This window comes from Danio rerio, chromosome 3, assembly GCF_049306965.1.
Source record: "Danio rerio strain Tuebingen ecotype United States chromosome 3, GRCz12tu, whole genome shotgun sequence".
In the NCBI taxonomy this organism is placed as follows: Eukaryota; Metazoa; Chordata; class Actinopteri; order Cypriniformes; family Danionidae; genus Danio; species Danio rerio.
In genome coordinates this window covers 38601822-38623933 of record NC_133178.1, presented here as the reverse complement: position 1 = coordinate 38623933, position 22112 = coordinate 38601822, and the positions used below count along the sequence as shown (strand labels likewise).

The window sequence follows — 22112 nt, the reverse complement described above, 5'->3', positions numbered from 1 at the left end:
GCCAACTGAAAGCAAATTCCTTGTGTGTGTGTCTGTGTTTACCATAGGACTGCCAGGGGTCTGAGGTGGGGCCTGCTGCTGCTGCAGCTCCTGCTCCCCAAGGGTCAGTCCCTTGATTGGCATGGCCCTCAGGAACAGCGTCCATCAGATCCATCAGAGAAGACTGGGGAGGCTGCGCACACACACCCACAACAACTGACATTAGTGCCTACAGAAACCATCCAAAGAAATCACATTAGCTAGAGAAAACAAGAATTTAGCAGCCAATGTGAACAGACATACTCACATTATGAGAAAATCAGTCCGCAAAAAGAGAAAAGGGAAAAAATAAGTTAAACCGAAGAGATTAAAGAAATATACTACAGCTTTTAAACAAAGGTCAGACTCACACTAGAGGTCTATGAAAAATCAACAACTGAGGGTAAAAAGGTGCTATAAAAATTATAATACCACTCAAAAATAAGATTTTCATTCAGCAAAGTTGAATTAAGTGACCTTAAGATGTTATAAAGAAATAGTTAAATTATGTTCTTTTCAACTTTAGCAAAAATTATCCTTATATTACGACCACGACTGTTTATAACAACGATATGCTTCTCGAATTGCAAATAAACATTAGAATAAACAGCATTGTATATTGGATAACAATAAAAATCTTGCAAAATTACAGTCATTTTCAACAATTTTTCTGTTTTTGCAGTATTGCTGAACAAAAATGTAGTCTTGTAGAAAAACGTTTTGGAATATTAATTTCGAAATACATTCAGAACCTTTACTTGAAAGAACTACAAAATGTGTACATAATGTTTTTCTAACACTTTACAGAACTCTGTGCACTTTCACATTTTCTGCTTTGACTGTTAGGGTAATGTAAATAATCAGAATTCTGCTCTACTTCCACATTAGTAAGTATTAACAAATTAATCATTGTACTTCTGAAATATCTGAAAATGAAAAGGTCTATAAAGCTTGACTGGCACTAGTCAGTAAATGTGTCATTTAAAAAAGATTCTGCTGTAAGTAGATCAGACATGACTGAATTTCATTTTCATTCATTCTCATAACATGCAATCAAATCAAGCATGCAGAAGGTGCTGCGTGGCCACAGATGTAGGTCTACTGATACGCTGAAACACTCAGTTTGGTCTGTACCTACCTCTTTCTTTTTCTTGGACACTTTGCCTGTGGAAGTGTCTTTACGGCTTTCTTCCAGAGCCATCTGGAGCCGTAGGTCGTCCCCACGACGCATCCTTTCCTCCTGAACAACCACACAGACACACAAAAGATCTCCTGTTACAGCACATGCATTAGGCAGTGCATGCTGTCTGCTGAATCATACTGTGAACCTGCCTGCCCTGTATTCTACGACAAAAAAAACCATGCTGTTGCAATTCATGATGATTCAGCACCAAAAATCTGAGGCATGTAAAATCAGCAGATCAATCCAAAATCTTGGGTTGATTTTTTTATTGTGGTATCAAACCAAGAGACACGCCCAGCATTTTGTTTCCTCATCTGGACTGTTTGAAAGGAGACAGGAAAGAAGAAAGAAAAATGAAGCATGTCAGTGGGAAGCAACCGAAGATAGGCTTTATTCTAGCACCAATGTTAATTTTGTGATAGCAAACAGCTTTGTATTTGATTAGCCATAGTCATGACAATTAAAGCTCCCAATCTGAAGGAGACCAAGAAAAGAGATCTGTTGCAAAAACTGCAAAAAAGGGACAAAAACTGCGGCATCAATGCCTGAAGTTTGATTAACTTAAAATATTAAACTGTTATGTGTGAAGGTTTCTAATGATATAGTACATTTAATGTAGCAGTCTCTTAAACCTGATTTATACCATTACATTGATTATATACCTATTACACATGTTCATTGCATGTCAGCATTTGTCTTCTGAGGGGCAAGTAATTTATTAAACGAAGAAAGAAATTCATGCAGCTTCTCCTACTGCAGCAAATTCTGTTTTTACTTTTAATATTTGGCACCAGTTAATCAGGAAGTGTGGATTTTGTTCACTTTGACTCATTCAATGGAAATGCTGCTTTATTTGCATGACTTTCATATCTCTGAATGAAAACATAGCTTATGTTACACTTTGTTGAGTCTCTTTGCCATAGTTTTGAGGTTATGCAAGAACTGCATGCAATACTATTGTAGAGACGAACTGGCAAATGTTCCACAACTTTAATCAAACTTTAATCACAACACAAAACAATCCACCTGGAGCTCCTCCATGGGACACAACATTCGTTAAACACTCATGCCACCAGCCTCGCCTTGCTCACATTTGCCCACTCTAGACACAAATCCCAAGCCGACCAATCACAGATATTGCACTACATGTGTTGTCATGAAGTATAGTTACATTTTTAGAGAGGTGTGTGCATCAAGATCCATGTCAGGATACAACTAAGGTTATGCGATTGTACAAAAGCTACACATGACCTTCCATGTGCACTCTATGCAGACTGGCCTTTAATATGGAGCAAGATGGTGCAGAATTAATTATGTTGGGGGCAAAAGACAAAACATTCTGCAGAGAGCAGAAAAGGCAATAAGTGATGTTTTTTCAACAATTTACAACAAGGCTCATTACAAGAATGACTCAAACTCTTCAGTTCCCTCAACCTCATAATGACCACAAATCTGGGGCATTTGAACGTCTCATACAAGTATGCACAATTATGAAATGACCTCTAGTTTACATCAAGAGTTAGGTAGAAATTTTCTCAATGAATGAATCACATTCTTCAGCAATGCCACTTGACTGTTATACTTTAATGGTTAAGTACAGCGCAACAGAGAATTGTATTAAATCTCATCTGTGCACTTCTCTTTCACAGAAACCCCTCCTCTTCAGCACCAAATGCCTGTTTTGTTTTGTTTTTTTTCGGAAATTCTTCCCAGATGTCTGAGCGCACACACAATTCCTGAAGACTATTCTTTGAGCTGTAATCACTGACGGGCCACAAGCAAAATCTGAGCTCGAAGGAACATTATATTTCCTACTGTATCAGCTGTCCCACTTCATCACTTTTATAAGACAAGCAAGATGCGGTTTTAAATCCCAGTGGGACAGCTGTGTGGTTGTATGGCTTCCATACTAATTTGTAAGCTTCCTAAACAAAATCCTCTCGCTGGTCTGGTCCTACTTGGCTAGAAAAAGACAATGAGGTGGCTTTACATAACCCACAATTAGGAAGAAAGCAAGGCAAAGAGTGATCAGTATTCACTATTAGTTGACGATGTGTTTGTTTGAAAGAAAAGAAAAGGGATGTTTGGCCTTCATGCAATGAAAATAAAATTATTTTCTCAGAAATATACTAATTGTATCACATCCGCCTAACTATGAATATACAATAGGCACAGTGAGGTAATTCTGTGTCTGATATACAACCGTGTGCAATCCTGAAACCAATACACTTTTAGAAAGCCAAATTATACAGTGACAAATAACAGATCAAACATAGAAACATGATCAATTTCTACTCCAGAGTCGCAAATATTTTTCACGTTTAACACAGCAAATGACTTTTTGATTGTGTTCGCTGTGGCTAGACCTTTGCTAATGGAGGACCATTAGAGCAAGTCATTCTCTGAAATTGCTTGCTGATTGTGTGAGTGGAAAAACAATACGGTTTAACAGTGGAGTGGTGTTCATGCATATTAGGGCAAATTAAAAACAAGGAAATAAATAGAATGAATAACAGAAGTCAGTCAACAAAAAAAGTCAACTCAAAACAGCATGTGGGACTGTATGGCTGCGCTTCGACTAAAATCACAAGGGAGATTAGCTCAAAAGTGTGGAGGAACTTACAAAGATGCACTGTTTTATATTAAAATCTTTCAAAACATTCAGACTAGACCTCACACCATGTCCAAAGCATTTGCAACTCTGTGTGCTTCAGAGATGAGGCTATTTTTATAGGCCAACACCCCCGATAGCATTTTAGAATTTCTAGTTTCAGTTAGGTTTTGGTAAAATGCCTGAAATAAGGTCTGTGGTTAAAAAGCTTGAGATAATCTGACACAAAACACACCAAGAAACCTGCCAGTGAATCTTTAAGTTTGTACTTGACTTGAAAAAGTTGACTGCTAGCAAGAAGCTCATTGGGACTACACTGAACAGTAGTGCAGTACATAAGGGTCAACTCACTACTAGCCTTATGTTGATGATCCACAGGGCAACATTGGGAAACTATGTCATAAATGGGCAACCAGGTCAGACACAGGGAAACTAATTAGGGCAATGGGTTACAGATACAATATTGTTGCCCATTTTTATCAGAAAACTAGCAAAAGAATATCGCTTTGCAAAATTGGTTATCAACATTGCTCAATAAGTTGCCCAGTGTATTATTAGCACTGGAATCAGCCATAGTACACTTCTATTTAAAGAGTTGTAATAGTGGTGATATTAAAGTTGCGCATTGTTAGTTACAATCTTTTTTATTTTGTTGCAGGGTTTCTGCAGGTTTGAGCAAGTTAAATTTAAGACATTTTAAGACCATTAAGAATGAAATTTTATACTCATACAGGGCTAAACGCAAAGCAGTTTTTCGAATGGCCCAGTTGAAAGTTTTTTATTTGCCCTTTCAAACTTTATAATATTTTAATACATTTCATACAATAATTTAATAATTAAAAATGATATATTTAAAAGCAAAATATTTTAAATATCATGCCAAAACAAGCAAGCTCTAGTTGTATACATACACTTTAACAACATAAAAATTTAAAAATGTTTTAAAGGTTTTAGAAACTATAATAAACTAAATGTATGCACAACTGTCTGTCCAGGTCAGCCTTCTCACCAGTAAACAAATGGTAAATTCAAAAATGTTATTGTACTAAAAAATAATCAAACCATTTTGGTAAATAGGTAAAAATCCGATTCTTAAATAAAAAGTTAATAGTTTTATTGAGATGGATTGTTGGTGATTGGATGAGTGTTGGCTAAATTAGGTAGCTAAACATGAACAAAGGAAAATTAAGACCTACAACACAATATTTCAGTAAATTTAAAGACTTTTTATGGCTTAAAATTTTGTTTTTGAGATTTAAGACCTTGTGGACACCCTGTTTGGTTTGATTAACATTAATGATAAAATGAGAAAAAATATTCAAACAAATGTCATATTCTCTAAACGGTTTATGCTAAACTATGACATTATCAACTAGGTTTATGTGCATTTATCAGTACAAAAATACTAAGATGTGAAAGAGAACTCAATTTAGTACTCATTAACCATCTCAGAGGTGACATTTTGTGTGCACACTTTAGGGTAGTTTAGAGAATAGCACATTTTTTAGATTGCATTGATTTATTTAGTTATTCAATTTACCCATATGCTGCTCTCTTCTTTCTACACGAAAGGCTAACTTCTGTCTCTATGTGTAGATCAGTGTGTTCAAATGGACATATCCAACCTCCCAAATGAGACCGGATCTTTTCCAGAATCAGTAAATTATGAAGCTTATCGTGATTAGCAAAACATAGTCGTCCAAAAAAATAAAAAATAAAAAACCTTGGCTTTTTGTCCAGTACACCGGACACAGGTGATGCTTTCTTCTGGAAAATACAGTGATACTGTATTAAAGCTCTAATGCAAATCTGTATTTCTAAATAGCCCTGTCCACCATGACATCTCAGTCCAAAATCCTGTTCATGACTACAGTAATGTTTAGAAAACTCTAAATCACTGGCTACAGACGTAGTAGTTTTGAGCTAATATTGGGTGAAATTATGTTCTTTACCTGTTCTGCAGCCTCTCGGCTCATAGCAAGAGCCAGCTGTAACTGTAGCTCCTCTTCTCCACTCGTCTGAGGCCTGGCTTGCTCCAACTCTGAAGACGCATTGGGAGATGTAGCTGAAACAGACAAAACACACAATGTCATTATCGCTCAAGCACTGCATTTCTACCTTACCTGGCTGGGTCATCTTAGGCCAGGTCCCGAGAGAGCCAATAAACACATATTACAATTACTGTGGAACAGATTTTGTTTACTCGTGTCCCAAAGTGGCAAAAGAACTAGTGCATCTCGATACTGGAAACATCTGTACTATTTTATTAGATGAATATTGCGATATGAATACAGTTTCACAAGATGGCTTGAATAGCACTATTTGGCGGTTTTCTGGGAAGTCTAACAGTATTCAGGAGCAGAAATTGAATAAATCACAATGCAAAAAAAAAAGCTTTTCTTGCATTTCTTTGTCTCATTTCTAGTTTAAATATCAAAAAATTCTTAGAGCAAGCAAACAATGTTTTGTTTACAACTTCAGAAGAAATAAGTCAAAGATAAGAGTATTATCTTTTAACAAGCAAACATATCTGCCAGTGGGGTTAAGTGAAATAATCTTGTTTTCGCTTTGAAATGTAGATATTTTGAATAGAAACGAGACAAAAATTTCATTTCATCTCATTTTCATCCGCATTTCCGGGGCCAAGTCATGGGGACAGCAGTCTTAGGAGAGAACCCCAGACTTCCCTCTCCCCAGAAACTTCCTCCATCTCCTCCAAGGAAATGCCCAGGCATTACCAAGTCAGCCAAGAGATATAGTCCCTACAGCATGTCCTGGGTCTTCCCCAAGGCCTCGTCCCAGTTAGACATGCCTGGAAAACCTCCCTAGGTAGGCGTCTAGAAAGCATCCATGATAGATGCCCGAGCCACTTCAGCCGACTTCTCTCAATGTGGAGGAGCAGCGGCTCTCCCCGAGCTCCTCCAAAGTGACAGAGAGGAAACTTATTTCAGCCGCTTGTATCTGAGATCTTGTCCTTTCGGTCATGACCATAGGTGAGAGTAGTAGGAACGTACGCCTGTACGCACCAATACGCCTGTCAATCTCAAGTTCCATCTTTCCCTCACTCGTGAACAAAACCCCAAGATACTTGAACTCCTCAAACTGGGCTAAGGACCTTCCTTCAACCTGGAGATGGCAAACCACCTTTTTTATCTGGAGCACAATGGCCTCAGACTTGGAGGTGCTGTTTCTCATTCCAGCCGCGTAGATAAAAATTCAAAGTAAGAAAAACATTTTTTACATAAATCTTACAAACTCTGTATGAATACAGTAAATAAATACAAATCTGTAGGTCCTGGTCAACCATAATTCAAACTTAACATTGCATAAAACAATATATCTTGGTAGTGCTCTTATTATTCACTCTGTCATTCACTGAAGTTAAAAGAAAGGAGTGATGTGTACATTAAATGAACCACTATTAGAATGGCACATAGCAGAATGAAGCAGTCAGAAGGCATTCTGGGTAAGGCACAAGAGCCTCATGATTATATGCCTGTTGCTAAAGCAGTGAATGAGAGCACTTCCTACAACACTGATTGGACAAGGACAAGTTGAGCCACTGAAAACCAAATAATGCACAGTTCACAAGGCCAGAATTATCACTGCGTTCAAAGCAGCCACAACTGTTCAAACAATAACGATGACGTCTGAAAAAAATAAAGAGAAAAGCTGCATGTCTGATGTCAAGGCTCTGATGTTTTAAGTCGCCATCATTAGTGCAGGCGATTTTGTTGTAAGGAGCATCAATCAATAGACTGCTCGTCCGTAATCCATAAGATCTCTGACAGCCATTAGGCCAAGTCTTGATGTATCGCTTCAGTAACGATCAGGAACACTGGACCTAGAGACTCTCAGTCCCTTCAGAGAAACAAGCTTCCCGGTTTCTAACCCCCAAGGGATTGGAAATTACGACCAAAGGGCTAGATTCTGTGGGAAAAGCAGCAGAGGCAAATAGGGGAAATGATGTGACGTGGGCGTGGAGCTTTGGTGAGATCACAGATGACATCATAGATGCTTCCAGTCTGCACCACGCCACTCTTACTGGGCTAAAATGGAAATATGACTCATAAGCCAACTGCGTGGTTCAATGTCAGTCTCTCTGAATCATAACAATCAAAACAGCATGGCTGATTTTTATTCACAGGCTGACTGAGGCAGATTTGACGGTTAGTCTTATTTTCTCTGCTTATTCTGGCCAATAACTGTATATTTAGATAGAAAACATCTACTAATTGAGCAAAAACAAGTCTTGAGAGTACAAAAGCATTCATAAATCCATCATATAAATGCAATTACAAACACAGTAAGATATAGAAGAAAAAGAACAGCACTTTTTTACTTTTTATATTCGCAAGAGAACATACTATAGAATTTCTTTTTCTGTTACCAAGAAGAAGGTCCTAAAAAGTAAAAATAGTACGCTTTTGTTCACCTCAACCGCAACCCTAGACAAATCAAGAGAGATAAGTGATGCAATGATAATTCATAACAGTGCTCACAATTGAGTACCCCATTTTAAAAATGAATGTTTTTATTTATTTCTCAGTGAATATAGGCAATGTATTTTGGTTCATTTAAACAAAACAGATTTATTAAACATATATATTTATTCAAATAATATTTTAGTAACCAAACATATTTAAATTGAAAGATAAAACAATAAAATTCAAGCAAAATATTGCAAAAAAATTACAACCTACAATTTTATTTTATTTTTTTTTTGCTTATCTTGATTTTTCCTCTTTTTTAAGTTTGTATTTAATATTCTTAGTGACATTAATTTGGGTGTACTTGTTTTTGCACCGTTATCGTAAGTTATTTTGTTAGATAAGCGCCAGATTTGGCTTCAGAAGTGACTATCTAATGTATATGCACAAATATAATACTGTATAGCTTTCTATTAATAATAATAATTTAAAAGACAGCTGTATATGTATGTATATCTGTGTCAATATTCCTAGACGTCTCTAGCTATTTTCAGCCGACATGCTGACATCTTGGCTTTATGTGCAACCAACTTACAGCCGGTATCATTTTAAAAGCTGGATATTCAGTTACTTCTAGGCTCACATACAGACTGAGAAACACACTTCAGAATGAAGACAAGATCAGGTCTAATACATTTAATAGAATTAAATGATTAATAAATATATATTTTTTAAATAGACATTTATGGTGTATGCAGTCTGGAGATGTACAGAACATTGGCTGCATTACACATTCTGATTACATTCAGAATCTATTTAAAACAAGGTCAATGTAATGTAATGTAATGTGTATTTATATAGCGCATTTATTGTGTATGGCCATACACCCAAAGCGCTTCACAATCATGAGGGGGGTCTCTCCACACTACCACCAGTGTGCAGCATCCACTTGGATGATGCGACGGCAGCCACAGGACAACGGCGCCAGTGCGCTCACCACACACCAGCTATAGGTGGAGTGGAGAGACAGTGATCGAGCCAATTCGGAGGAAGGGGATGATTGGGAGGCCATGATCGTAAGGGCCGATAGAGGGACTTTGGCCAGGACACCAGGTCAAGATCTTTCCTTGGCTATGACACAGCATCCAACCACGAGCCAAAAGGGTCTCATCCTCTGCTCTGAACATAGTATTTTTCAAAGTAATGGTTATGCAGCTTTATGCACGCTTTCTCAAGGTTATTAACAGCTCTTTATTTTTGTGTGAAACCTATGATGGGGATGTTTTCAGTACAAGCAAATGCTGAAACCATGCCCTGCATATCTTCAATGACATCATAATTCCGACAGACTGACAGAAACTCTACCGTGTAGAGAAAGGAAAAATGCTTGTTGTGAAATCTGAACAAGACGTCATGTGAAGAGGTTTCCAATTTAGAAACCGCAAATGTTTTTCTAGAGTTTTTTCCATCAGTGTTTCATAAGCGGTTCCGTCTCATTTCAATTCACTTGACTAAAAGAGAAATACACCTGTTGACAGCATGCAAGTTCCTGCTTAGTGAAGTGAACATGATTTTTTTCACCCAAAGTATTAACAATTTATTTTATGCTAATAAAAAAATAATTTAGTAATTTTATTGATTTATCTAAATTTAAACAAACATGGTCTGACAAGATTAAAAATACATAGAAGTATTATCTCAATTATTATAAATCAAGTAAACTGCACAGAATTTAAAGTACTTTCAGAAAACTGGGTTTTGCTGGTCTTACTGGAGGGAAATTACAAATGTCAAAAACCTGCAAAAGGCTGCCAAGCAAAACTGCATTTTAATAAACCCAATAATTGGTGATAAAATTAGATTAATTTCTTATTCACAATTTTATTGTATGCTCTATCCTGTTCATCATATAAAGGGGCTGTGCCTCTTCAGAAATGAATTAAATAACTCAACAAAAATGTAGCAAATAAAAACGTACTTTCTGAATACTTGAACACTTTCTGAATTGAATTACATAAAGCGAACTAAATACTTTGTGATTGCAGACTTTTTAAAGGATGAATGGCAATTATGACAAGAATCGGGACGTACCAAATGCCTTCATTTTTGTTCTGAGCATCTAAGTCTCATGGGTTTGGAAATAACAAATGTAAATGGGAACACATTTTTGGTTAAATTACCCCTTTCATTTTAATTTCACCACACTGCCAAATTTTCTACAATCAGATGCAGTGTGAATTACATTAGACTGAGAGCCTATTTACATTTTCAAGAGAAACAATACCCGGAAATTAGCACACCAATGGAAAATAGGGTTGGTCATGCCATCATCGCCGATGGCCGACAGACACCACGAGCCGGCATCGCGATCCTCCGCCCTGTCCACGTTGCAAATCCGCTTGCGAAAAATACACACTCAGGCCGTTTATACTAATAAGTCTTAATTTTTAAATGCCATTTTAGAACGAAAATGATCCACATCCACACTGGCGTTTAAGATTTCTAAACAGCCCTCCTTCCACACTACCGCTGAAAACGCACATCACGTGACCACACACACATTCACACACAGACGCACACACACTGTTATGCGCTCGAGACAGCGGGTCCAGGCAGTCAGCGGGTCAGTAGACTGCTTCAATCTTTCACTTTCACACTTGTTCTTAGTAATTTTAGCGAACATCTCAGATACTGTTGGCTGGTTTCTGTTGGTTGTGCACCTTTTTTTACCGACGCCATCGTAACGACACAGATCACTCTGCCCATTCATGAGTCCCGCGGAAAAAGTGATTGACAGGTGGCAATTATGTGTGTAACTTATCTTTATTCATTTACTGTATGATTTGTTTATGGGTAAAACAAAGACCATGCAGGTAAGGTCGTTAAAACGGTAAGCTACAAATAATTAATTCGTCACAAGTTAATTAATTATTCATAATTCATTCACCATTGCCTATGACGACGATGCCATCGTCCATCGCAATGTTTCATATTAGACATCGTACGATGCCAAATTGGTCGACATCGCCCACCCGTAATGCAAAACACACGAGCGTTTCTTCTACTGGTTTTCTCTTTTTGTTTATGACATTAACAGACCATTTCAAACTATAAAGCACCCCATACATTATCCATTTCCAGACAATTGCATTAATTCAATGCAACTGATGACTAAAGACTTACATGTAGGACACAAAACCAAATTCATATTTAGAATTTAACCATATGAATGATAAAAAGACACTGCTTGACTTTCTTCACGAATACTATCAAATTCTTTTTAAGCTGTATTAAAAGAGGCAGGGGGTAGTAAGTGAAGAGAGAAATATATGCAGCTTCCTCCTTTAAGCACAGGGCAGAGTAAAAGGCCTCTGGGAGTTGAGGAATTCTGTCTTCCTGTATTGAGCTCAGAGAAAGGGGTTGGATGTGGACAGCACACACAGCTGTCCAGCACAGCCACTCACTGCTGCAGGGAGGCACAACTGAGGATGTGTCTCCTGCAGGGTAACAGCACACCAGCCGTTTCCTGGTCTGCAGGGTAAAGAATTTGCCCCATGCAGTCAGAGCTCCAGGTGTGTAGAGTTTATCAAAATTAATTCAACAAAGTTGACTTTTACGATCGCTTGAACAAAGTTTTTGTCGTTGCCGTTAACAGCAACATTTCAAACATAAAGGGCAAAGAACGGCAAGCTACCAACCTTTTACTGTTGGTGAGGGGCATAATTTGGTCTTAAAGAATAATGCAGCCTGTGGCATTTAAGGAACCAAAGATAAAACCTTTAGTATCACAGTCACAGCAGATTTAAAAACCTACATACACAGAATAAAACTGGTAGGCTTATGCATTTTGGTTAATGGCATCACCCTGATTTTGGTTAATTCAATGGCAAATGTTGATCTCTGTTGAACCTGTTTGGAAGTGGGATGAGACTGCTAAACTGTAGATTGGATTGCAGCATTCACATTCATTCATACAAACCGTGTTAACAGAGCAATTCCTTTGAGAAATTAGGTTTAACAGAACCAAACACACCCCAGGTCTTGGTGGGACTCTGGCATTCTGTTTACAATGTCTTAAAAAAACAGCAAATATAAGATTCTGACAGTATGATAACCTTGGATAAAAATATCATGGTTTCACGGTATTGTGATTTCTGCTCTAAAATATAAACTTTTTTAATGTCTGGGTGAAAAACTAAAACTTCTTCCTCTTTAAACAAAATTAATTTTATTTAGAGAAACTTTTAAAATATTTTGGTGCAGTAAACAAGTCAGAGTAAATGATTCAAATGAATCCTTGACTTCTGCTGTCTTCATTAGCTTTAAAAACACAGATCTATTTCAACCGGTAAAGGTGTGTTTGGAGATCTTTTCTGCTGGACATACTGTAGTCCTAATAAAAAACACGTAATAAAAAAACCTTAAATATACCTTAGGAATGGTATAGCAGAAAATGTTGCAGTTTTAAAACCTTGACTTTTCCCGGTTATGGTCTCATGCCTAGTTTACTGATTTAAAAATATTTAAAAAATGATTTTAAATCCACGAACAACCATTACATTCACAAAACCTTCCATGCCACAGAAAGTTCTCTATAGCATTATAAAGTTCTTTATACAAGTTTTTCAAAATTTTCCTCCCATAAAAATAAACTATATTATAACCATCAACTTAATCAAACTGACTTGAAATAAATTTGATGGTATCTCTGCAAAACTGTTCTTTGCGAGTGACTGCAGAAGGCTATGTGCTATGCTTTAGCACAGGGATGGGCAAACTCAATCTTCAAGGGCCAGTGTCCTGCAGTGTTTTGATCCAACACTTATCAAACAAACCTGAACACACTAATCTGTGGTTGCATTTAAAATCACCTACTACTCAGTAGGTACTGCATTTGAATTTAAACATACTACTCTGACATTAGAAAAGTACTTTCTATACCAGGGGTCACCAATCTCGGCCCTGGAGGGCCGGTGTCCCTGCAGGGTTTAGCTCCAACTTGCCTCAACACACCTGCCTGGATGTTTCAAGTATACCTACAAAGACCTTGATTAGCTTGTTCACGTGTGTTTGATTAGGGTTAGAGCTAAAATCTGCAGGACACCGGCCCTCCAGGAACAAGTTTGGTGACCACTATTCTATACAGTATGAATGTAAGCAGAATAAACGGAAACTTGGATGTACTACATCCGCCATTTCGTCATGGTCACGTGACCTACCCACGTCAGTTGCGTCGCTTCACATTCAATCATAAATTTTCTAGCAGTACATGATAGGATAGTGTAGCGTGCATCCAATGCACACTTCAGAATCTCGCCGGAAGTAGCAAGTCATCCAGGTACTTATCACATACCGTGATAAGATCACTAGAAAGCTATAGGCAGGTGTGTTTGATTAGTGTTCGTGCAAAACTATGCAAGGCACCGGCCCTCCAGGATCGAGTTTGCCCATCCCTGCTATAGCAGTTTAGACTGCAATATGGCAACATGAAAACAATTCCGTTTGGCAAGTTGACAAGCTAAAGAAACATCTACTTACATCCATGATATGATGCAGGTGACCCCTCAGACTTGCCGTACTCCTCCGAGTAACTGGTGGAGAGGTTGGGTTGGCTGGAGCCACGGCCAAAGCCGATCTGATTGTTGCTGCCTACACTGGTGGCGACCTGTGCCATGCGCTCCTTAGTCTTCAGGGCCTGAGATCGCTCCCCTTTCAGACGGTCGTCATCTTTCAGCAGCACAACAAGCTGCTTGGACTTTTCTCTGACGTTGATGCCCTGGTCTTTTCCATCCCGATCGATATACTGGAAATCTTTGAGAGTCTGTATGGCAAAGATGTTCTCTTTGCACTGCAGGGCCACTCGCTCTGAGCCCGTTTTGATCAGGTAGTCCAGCAACGTCAGGGCCTTGTACACATGTCGCCAGTTCTTTCCGTGGTCATTCAACCTTTTCCAAATCATGCTCATTATCTCCGAAAAGGCCACCACATTGTAAGTGAGGTCAGCGATCTCTGACATCAGAGAACTGGAGGGCCCCCATGGGTCATTGGAAGTTGCTTCCCTGACCTTCTTCTCTGGCTCTGAATAGTTATTTACAACATTTTTCATTTGTCTCCGAATTGTTGAGCTTGGCATGGTGGCGAGTAGTGTTAAAATCCTTGAGAATCAAAAATAATAAACTCAGTTTTGCTTAAAAACAAAAAAAGGCCTGTTGTGAAATAGCTCGAGCACACGTTCTCCGTTTGAAACGGTTTCTCTGTGTTACTCGGTGTCTGTTAAAACCATTTCCACAGAGTGAAGGAAGCCAGCTCGATGAATTCCTCCATTACCTGAAACACAAAACCAAAATGTCAGACAGAAACAGAAAAGATTCAAATGAGCAGCTAGTAATAGTTGCCAAAAACAATTAGGCCACACAATAAAATCTAGAGCACATGAATCAGTAAACACAATTATCCTGATGGTTTCCTTTCCATTCATATGCAACAAAAAGAAAGTTATCACTCGATCATACAGAACAGAAGTTTAATGGTCCACTTCCAAACTGCACTTGCAGCTCCTCCTCTTAATACCACAGATAAAGAGAAATGGATTACAGCTGTTCACTCTTTAAACTAAGCCTAAGCAGTTTACCACCCCGAAACGTGTGGAGTAAAAGATAACTGCATACACACTGAAAGGCGGAGTATTGTGAAAAGTGCTTCCTATTACTCATCTTTACGGTAACACAACACTCATGTGGGAAGACATCTTATTTCCCAAACGTAATTGCGCCATACTGTGCTCTAGATTACAGTAGCACATGTAAAAATCAGAACCCAAACACTTTATCGCTTCATTTGCGCCAGCAGATTAGTCTAAAAATCATACTAAATAGTAGATTCCTGTCATGAGCACTCCGGGATACTTCATTCGCCAACAAAACATCTCAACCCATCCCATAAATTCATTAAAAGCTACTGAAATGTGACTCCTGCTCTCCTGTGGAGGAGCCAATAGAGCGCTGCCTTACGAGCAACCCCCACTGCCGCTCTCCCCAAGCCCGCATACACATGAATACAGCCACGGCCTAATGAAACATCTGCTGCTTTAATGACCAATTCAGGCCCAGCACATCAGAGGAAGAGAGGGGCAACTGTATCACTACCGGAACAAAGCTCCAGTGGCCCTCACTGTGACGGGGGCCCAGGAAGCCAGCACACAGGCCCGGGTCTGTGTGAGGATTCAGGGTAAGTGGTGGCCTCCTCCATACTAAAAAAACAGGTCTGGCAAAGCCCTGTCAATATCAAGGAGTCTCAGTGATCGGTGTTGAAACAGAGCCAGAGGCAGAGCATAGCAAGTCCTGTGAGCAAGCAGGCTCTGTTTTATCTCTCCGAGAAGACACAAAAGTAGTCCAGAAAAATTGACTGAATCAATACTTTAGGACACTTTAACACACACAAATAGAGACTTGACACTGACAGTCCTGATAAAGAACAGCCACAGAGTCAGATCTGCATCTACAATATTCCGTTTTGACAACACTTTTCACACAGTACATGGAACTGTGGCTATAAACATATTTTAAGGAAATCGCAGCATTGTTTTATCATCAACACTAGATCACCAAACAACCTTTTTCATTCAAAAACTGTTGAATACTTCTTTGAAATGACCTCTATTTGTCTTTCGTTTAATGGGGCAGTTTTAGTACATTTAAGCTTATTTGAAAATTTTTCCTTGGACTATTTTATCTATGACAAGTTGATCAAATGTTGCTCAGTGAGTATTCGCTTTTACTACAAGGAACTTTAGAAAAAGCTTTTCCTCATCAATTTGTTGCTGAAATTAATCATGCCAAAAGACCTAAAAAATCTGTTTTAACATGTTTTCCCACAAGAAAATATAACTGATGTTCTGAAAAAATTTAGAAGAATGTTTATGCAAGATGCTACAAAACATGATATACATTCACTGGCCACTTTATTAGGTACACCTTATTAGTACCGGGTTGGACCCATTTGGCCTTCAAAACTGGCTTAATCCTTCGTGGCATAGATTCAACAAGGTATACTGGAAATATTCCTTAGAGGTTTTGGTCCATATTGACTTTATAGCATCACGCAGTTGCTGCAGATTTGTCGGCTGCACATCCATGATGCGAATCTCACATTCTACAACATCCAAAAGGTGCTCTATTGTATTGATATCTTATATTGGTGACTGTGACCATCTGAGTTCAGTGAACTCATTGTCATATTAAAAAAACAGTCTCAGATGGTTCACGCTTTATGATAGAGCGTTATCCTGCTGGAAGTAGCCATCAGAAGATGGGTACACACTGTGGTCAAAAAGGGATGGACATGGTCAGCAACAATACTCAGGTAGGCATCGAGACTCATCAGACCAGGCAACGTTTTTCCAATCCTCTATTGTCCAATTATGGTGAGCCTGTGCAAATTGTAGCCTCAGTTCCCTGTTCTTAGCTGACAGGAGTGGCACACGATGTGGTCTTTTGCTGCTGTAGCCCATCTGCCTTAAGGTTAAACGTGTTGTGTGTTCAGAGATGCTTTTTCTGCATAGCTCGGCTTTCTATCAGCTAGAACCAGTCTTTGCCATTCTTCTCTAACCTCTGGCATCAACAAGGCATTTGCACTCACAGAACTCCCACTCAAAAAACATTTTCTATTTTTCAGACCTTCTCTGTAAACCCTAGAAATGGTTGTGCATGAAAATCCTAGTAGATCAGTAGTTTCTGAAATACTCAGACCAGCCCATCTGGCAACAACAACCATGCCACTTTTAAAGTCACTTAAATCACCTTTCTTCCTCATTCTGGTGCTTGGTTTGAACTGCAGCAGGTCATCTTGACCATGTCTACATGCCATGTAAATGGCTAATTAGAAAGCAGTTGGAAAAGTATACCCAATAAAGTGGCCGGCGAGTTAATATGAGAAATAGTGGTGTTTTTCTAGCCTGTTCTCCTAAAAAAAATAAAGGTTGCAGAAACAAGTTTGAATGAATGGCCCCATATGGCTCGTTTCCACAGAGTAGTACATTACAGTACACATTAATTCTTGTTTCCACTGTCAAAAGTACCAAAGTAGCAAGCTGTAATATCAAAACACTTTTTGGGGGACGCTTTGTAAAAGTATTAAGCAAAACAGTCTCAGCAAGTCTCACTGCCAAAAATTGGTTTACAGAAAATTGCCACTTGCGTGTGCAACAAGCCAGATGAACAACATCACTGGAAGTACTTATTTTAAATATACACTCAAAACACAACACTGTAATACAATCATGACATCCAGCAATGAATCAAAGTAGACCCAATCTCAAACAAGGCTCATCATCTTATTGTGACAAACAGCCACATGCCAATAAGCAAGAACAGGATCTGATTTATGTCCCCCGTTTTTGTTTAGAGGCCATTCACATGTCTTGGAATGTACATCAAAATTTGAAATGTCTGAAAAATGTCTCTTTACACATGGTTCTGTAAACAGAGTTTATCAAATACAATCACAAGTGGATCACACAAAAGGCCCTGGAATACTTCAAACAAATCAAAGAATTAACTGAAATGATGACAACTACTGGAAGAGCTTGTTTAGGCTCCTAAACGGATTTGAACAACCATGAAGAATAAGCAAGCAGTGGTTGTGTCCTGAAACTCTGCCTTCTTTTAAGTGATTTACTCATATCTCACCTGCATAAAGACAGGTTCAAATAGAGTCTAAAACACTTTAAAAAAACACTTCTTAAAGACTTAAAAGAGCGCATCTACTTCAAGTGGCATTCAAAAACACATTTGATCGAACTACTTTCACACTGCACATGTTCATGTGGTCAATGGAAGCCACAAAAGATCACCTACTCTCCACCTAATGACCTAATTTTTTAAACATTATGGTATGTGTGGTTGAAGATTGCTAGACAAAAAGCACTTTGCTATCTACAACTTTAATTGGTTTATAGGTGAAACAATATAAATAGCACAATATTATCTTATAACTAGTTCTGATTTTAACACAAGCCCATGTTTGGCATAGTTCTGCAGCAGAAATGACAGCTTTTTGAATCATTTTCCATGATCTCCAGTGTAAACTGTAAGCTTACTTTGCAGTATTACATCCAAAGACAAGAAAATTCCTTGCTCCTCAAAGTAATCAGTAAAATGGTTAGAGGAGGACAAAAGATATGGACTGAAAGAGGGTGTGTAGAAAGGAATGTGTCTCCATTTTAGTCTATATCTGAAAACTAATAAAAAGTTAATCACAAAAAAGGAGTGTCTTCCTCCACTACTTGTGACCTGACTAAACAAAACACATCTCAATTCAAAAGAGTAAAGCAGGGGAGTCCAAACTTTTTCTTATAAAGGGCCAAAAATCAAACTTGATTGAGACTAGTGGGCTGAAAGTGAATATAGTTGCCATGGGTAATTTCCTAATTTATTTATTATTAACTAATACAGCATATCTTTTATATTTTATAATAAAACTTTTAAAGTTAAAAACATCTCATTTATAACAGAATGGAGTTACACTAGTTTTTGCCTTGATTTGCGCACAGATGTCTTGTGCATAGTGCTCTCTCCGTCAAGTGACCTTATTATTTTATTTATTATTTATTTATTTATTGCCACATCAACACCTTATACATAAAAATATTACATGATTAAAACAAATTTGTATTATAATTAAAAGTTACTTAGAAATAATATAAAATATAAATAAGATGCACACAAAAACATATTCAAAGTTAAATATGATTCTTCAGTTCAATTTTTTATAAATAATTTAAGATTCTTCCTGGAGGTGAGTGACTTTATTAACATTTTATAAAATCAGATTTATTTACAACATTTAATTCATTTTAGTTGGCTTTTTTGTAGCTCCGCAAAAAAAAAAAAAAAAAAAAAAGGTTTGGCAAATTAGAAATGAACTCTTATGAAGACATTCGCCCCAACCCTCTCTCCATCCTTCTCAATCTTCTCAGATGGAATGACGGCCTAAATCAAAGTTTACAACGGGCGAACTTTGGGCATCTCTAGTGTAAACAGTGGGAGCCTTGGATTACATATATCGCAAAAAAAAAAAAGACTTATTCTGGTTCAATATTGCCTAAAAGGTCATTATTAGTCAGTTATTAGTTATTATTACAAAAACATAAGCCTGATTGCTTTAAACTGCAAAAGAAAAAGTATTAGACTAATTTAGTCGCTATTTTATACAATCCCTCCACCCCCCCATTCTATTACAATAAAATAAAAGACCCTATTTTGTTGCTTGATGAGCAGTTTTGGTTCCCATGTTGGTGCATTTCATGCTAAGACAGCTTTCCAATAAGACATACTACATCTTTAAGCAACCAATAAGCTATTCTTATTTCTTAAGGAGTTAGAATTTCTAGAAAAAACATTTAGAGTTCATCTGATTGGACAGCAATCTTTTTAGAACAGGGTTTCAATATTTTTGGTTCATTTTACTAGATGTGAAAAGTTACTTTTAGTTTCACATGGAAAAAAGAGCTATTGTAAATACCCAATGCAAATAACATCCAAGCATACAGAAACCAAAATGAAAACCAGCAGGTCCTACGTCGGACATGATAATTTGACCTTTCAGCACACAGCAATTGATGTGACCTACTCCTCTATCATTTCACATGCACAGGTCATGCCAATGCTTGTGACACCCACAAAAAGAATACTAATCGTGCATAAAAAACACACCAAGAGCTAGCACTGCTGTGAAGGACAGGTTACCCAGATATGACTCAATTCAAACAAAAGATAGCACACACAGCAAGTGCCAGCATGTCTCACGTCTTCAAGAAACCATCGTGGAAGTGCTTTAGAAAGCTTTGCTTTGGAAGAGCCAATCCAGCAGTAAAAAAAAAGCACTTTGCATGGTAATAGAAGTTTAGAAGCGGAAATTTGGTGGGATATACACATCTTAAATTACTCTATAGAATAAACCCTGCAGGGTCAAACTGAAAAAAGGCTAAATGTTATATAAGCCAGCGCACGATTACCACATACAGGTAATCAAGCCGGTTCTACCACTTCAAGTCAACTCTATTATATATAAAACCCCTCAATCATAGTCATTGAAATTGAGGGTTAAGATTCACTATCATAGTAAATTCAATCTCTAAATGAGTAAGAAAGGACCTGACAAATAATGAACTCCACTTTAGTTTCTAAATTAGGGCAGATGATCGCCTCTTGCTCAGTTGTCCTCTAGAGACTTGGTTTGTCTAATTACAGGAAGCAAAACACTACAAGATAAAGATGCATATGTTGCAGAAACGGATCATAGAACCAACAGACACAGATGCTCCTAAATCTCGGGTGTGTCCGGCAGAAGATAACCGGAGGAACTGTGTGAATGTCAGTGTTACGGTGATAATACTGTTTTGTCCGGTCACACTGTCCACAAAACAAACTGGTCAAACCACAAATCTGTCTTTACAAAAACTTAAGCAAAGGATTTGTGGCTATAACTGTAATCTCACAGACACACCTATAGCAAAACTAAACCAAGAACACTGTGTATGTAAATCTACAGAAGAAAGTGTTTGTTGAATACTTAAAGAAAGGACTGAATAAATTCAAGTTAAGTCATTAGAAAATATGTATATAAGATACCAACGAAAGACCAGGTAATTACACATTCATCTTATACACAAGTGTGCAGAGATTATTAGAAAATCAGTGTTCACTCTTTTTAAGTATATATTTTTATAATACTAACAAAATCCCAAAAATGACCTGTTACCATTGGTTTACTAAACAAGGCCGATTACAAACGTTATTCAAGTGTTATGCTAACTTCAGCACAGACATCTAAAGTAACAAAACATTCGTTTATTGATCAAAATTGTTAGTTAAACGTTAGACTAAACGCCTGTGCGTCTTTTAAAATGTTCAACAGATAAAAAAATATACGACTTTAGACGGTCTCCATCTAACCTTTAATTGCTAACTAGCAAACTAACTGTTACTAAAACCGCGACGAAAGTTTCATTAACTTAGGGAACTTTTTAAAAACTAAACTATTTTATGTAACTGATATACCATGGCAAAAACATTACACGACTTGGAGCAGACACACTGTGCTGGTTTGGTCTTTATTTTTAGATAGCCCGGTTCTTTAAAAGCTATAAAGTGAGTTTAAGTATTAGCCGCTTAGGCTAGCTAACTGTGGCTATGCTCCGACTAATAACTTGCTAGTTTAACCTAATGTCTTTCCAATTGATCTCAAACGCCCTCGAAACCTAGGCTTCATCGCACTCGTTTACTTTCGCAAGTGTGATTATGTAAAAACCTCTAGAATTAGTTAAACTTAAATCCGAAATGAATGTGCGGTGCTCGCTGGAGATATCGCCACACTGAGACAGAGAAGCGACTAGAAGACAAAAACAGTAACTTACCAAAGCTCCAGGGCCACTGATGACCGGGGGTGACACCCGGCATAGGTACAAACTAGTCGTGCGAGAGAGCTATAAACTTTATTTAGTAGTAAACGGTCGAGGCGGTGTGTGGATGTGCGCGTTAGTGTTTTGTGTATGTGTGTGTGCGCGTATGTGTGTGTGACTCCCACAGCGTTCAACATGGCGCTCCGGCTACACATTCATCCTGCTCAGGAGGGGCGAGACAAGCCAAAGGGTGTGACCAAACTCACTGGGCTTCATTCTTAAAACTGTTTATTTCACAAATATCGCCTCTTTGTGGACGTGAAAATCTATCTAGACAGCCATTAGGCTATGTGCAGCAGAATTAAGCGTGTATTTTCAGTCATCGAGAGATTACGTGTGCTGTTGAATCACTGAACGCGATAAAACCGGCGGAATGTGGCCCCCATGTGGGCTAATACTGGAGAAATGTGA

At 38.0% G+C, this 22112-nt stretch overlaps 1 protein-coding gene across 6 annotated transcripts in view; it reads right to left on the bottom strand.

Moving 5' to 3' along the window:
• epn2 (epsin 2) overlaps positions 1–21824 on the bottom strand; it is a 33681-nt gene extending 11857 nt beyond the window's left edge. For 2 of the 6 annotated variants that reach the window (XR_012401140.1, XM_073944910.1), the window contains exons 1-5: positions 21657–21824; positions 13781–14569; positions 5765–5877; positions 1157–1258; positions 43–208 (exon numbers count right to left, since the gene is read on the bottom strand). Coding sequence is in view for 3 of the 6 variants with exons in the window: in XM_073944910.1 (XP_073801011.1) it covers positions 43–208; positions 1157–1258; positions 5765–5877; positions 13781–14375 (976 nt within the window). In the remaining 3 variants the exon portion in view is untranslated. The remainder of the gene's footprint in view (positions 1–42; positions 209–1156; positions 1259–5764; positions 5878–13780; positions 14570–21656) is intronic. The other 4 variants (XR_012401141.1, XM_681373.10, XR_012401142.1 and 1 more) reach the window with 2 other exon arrangements.
• Positions 21825–22112: the final 288 nt, after the last annotated feature.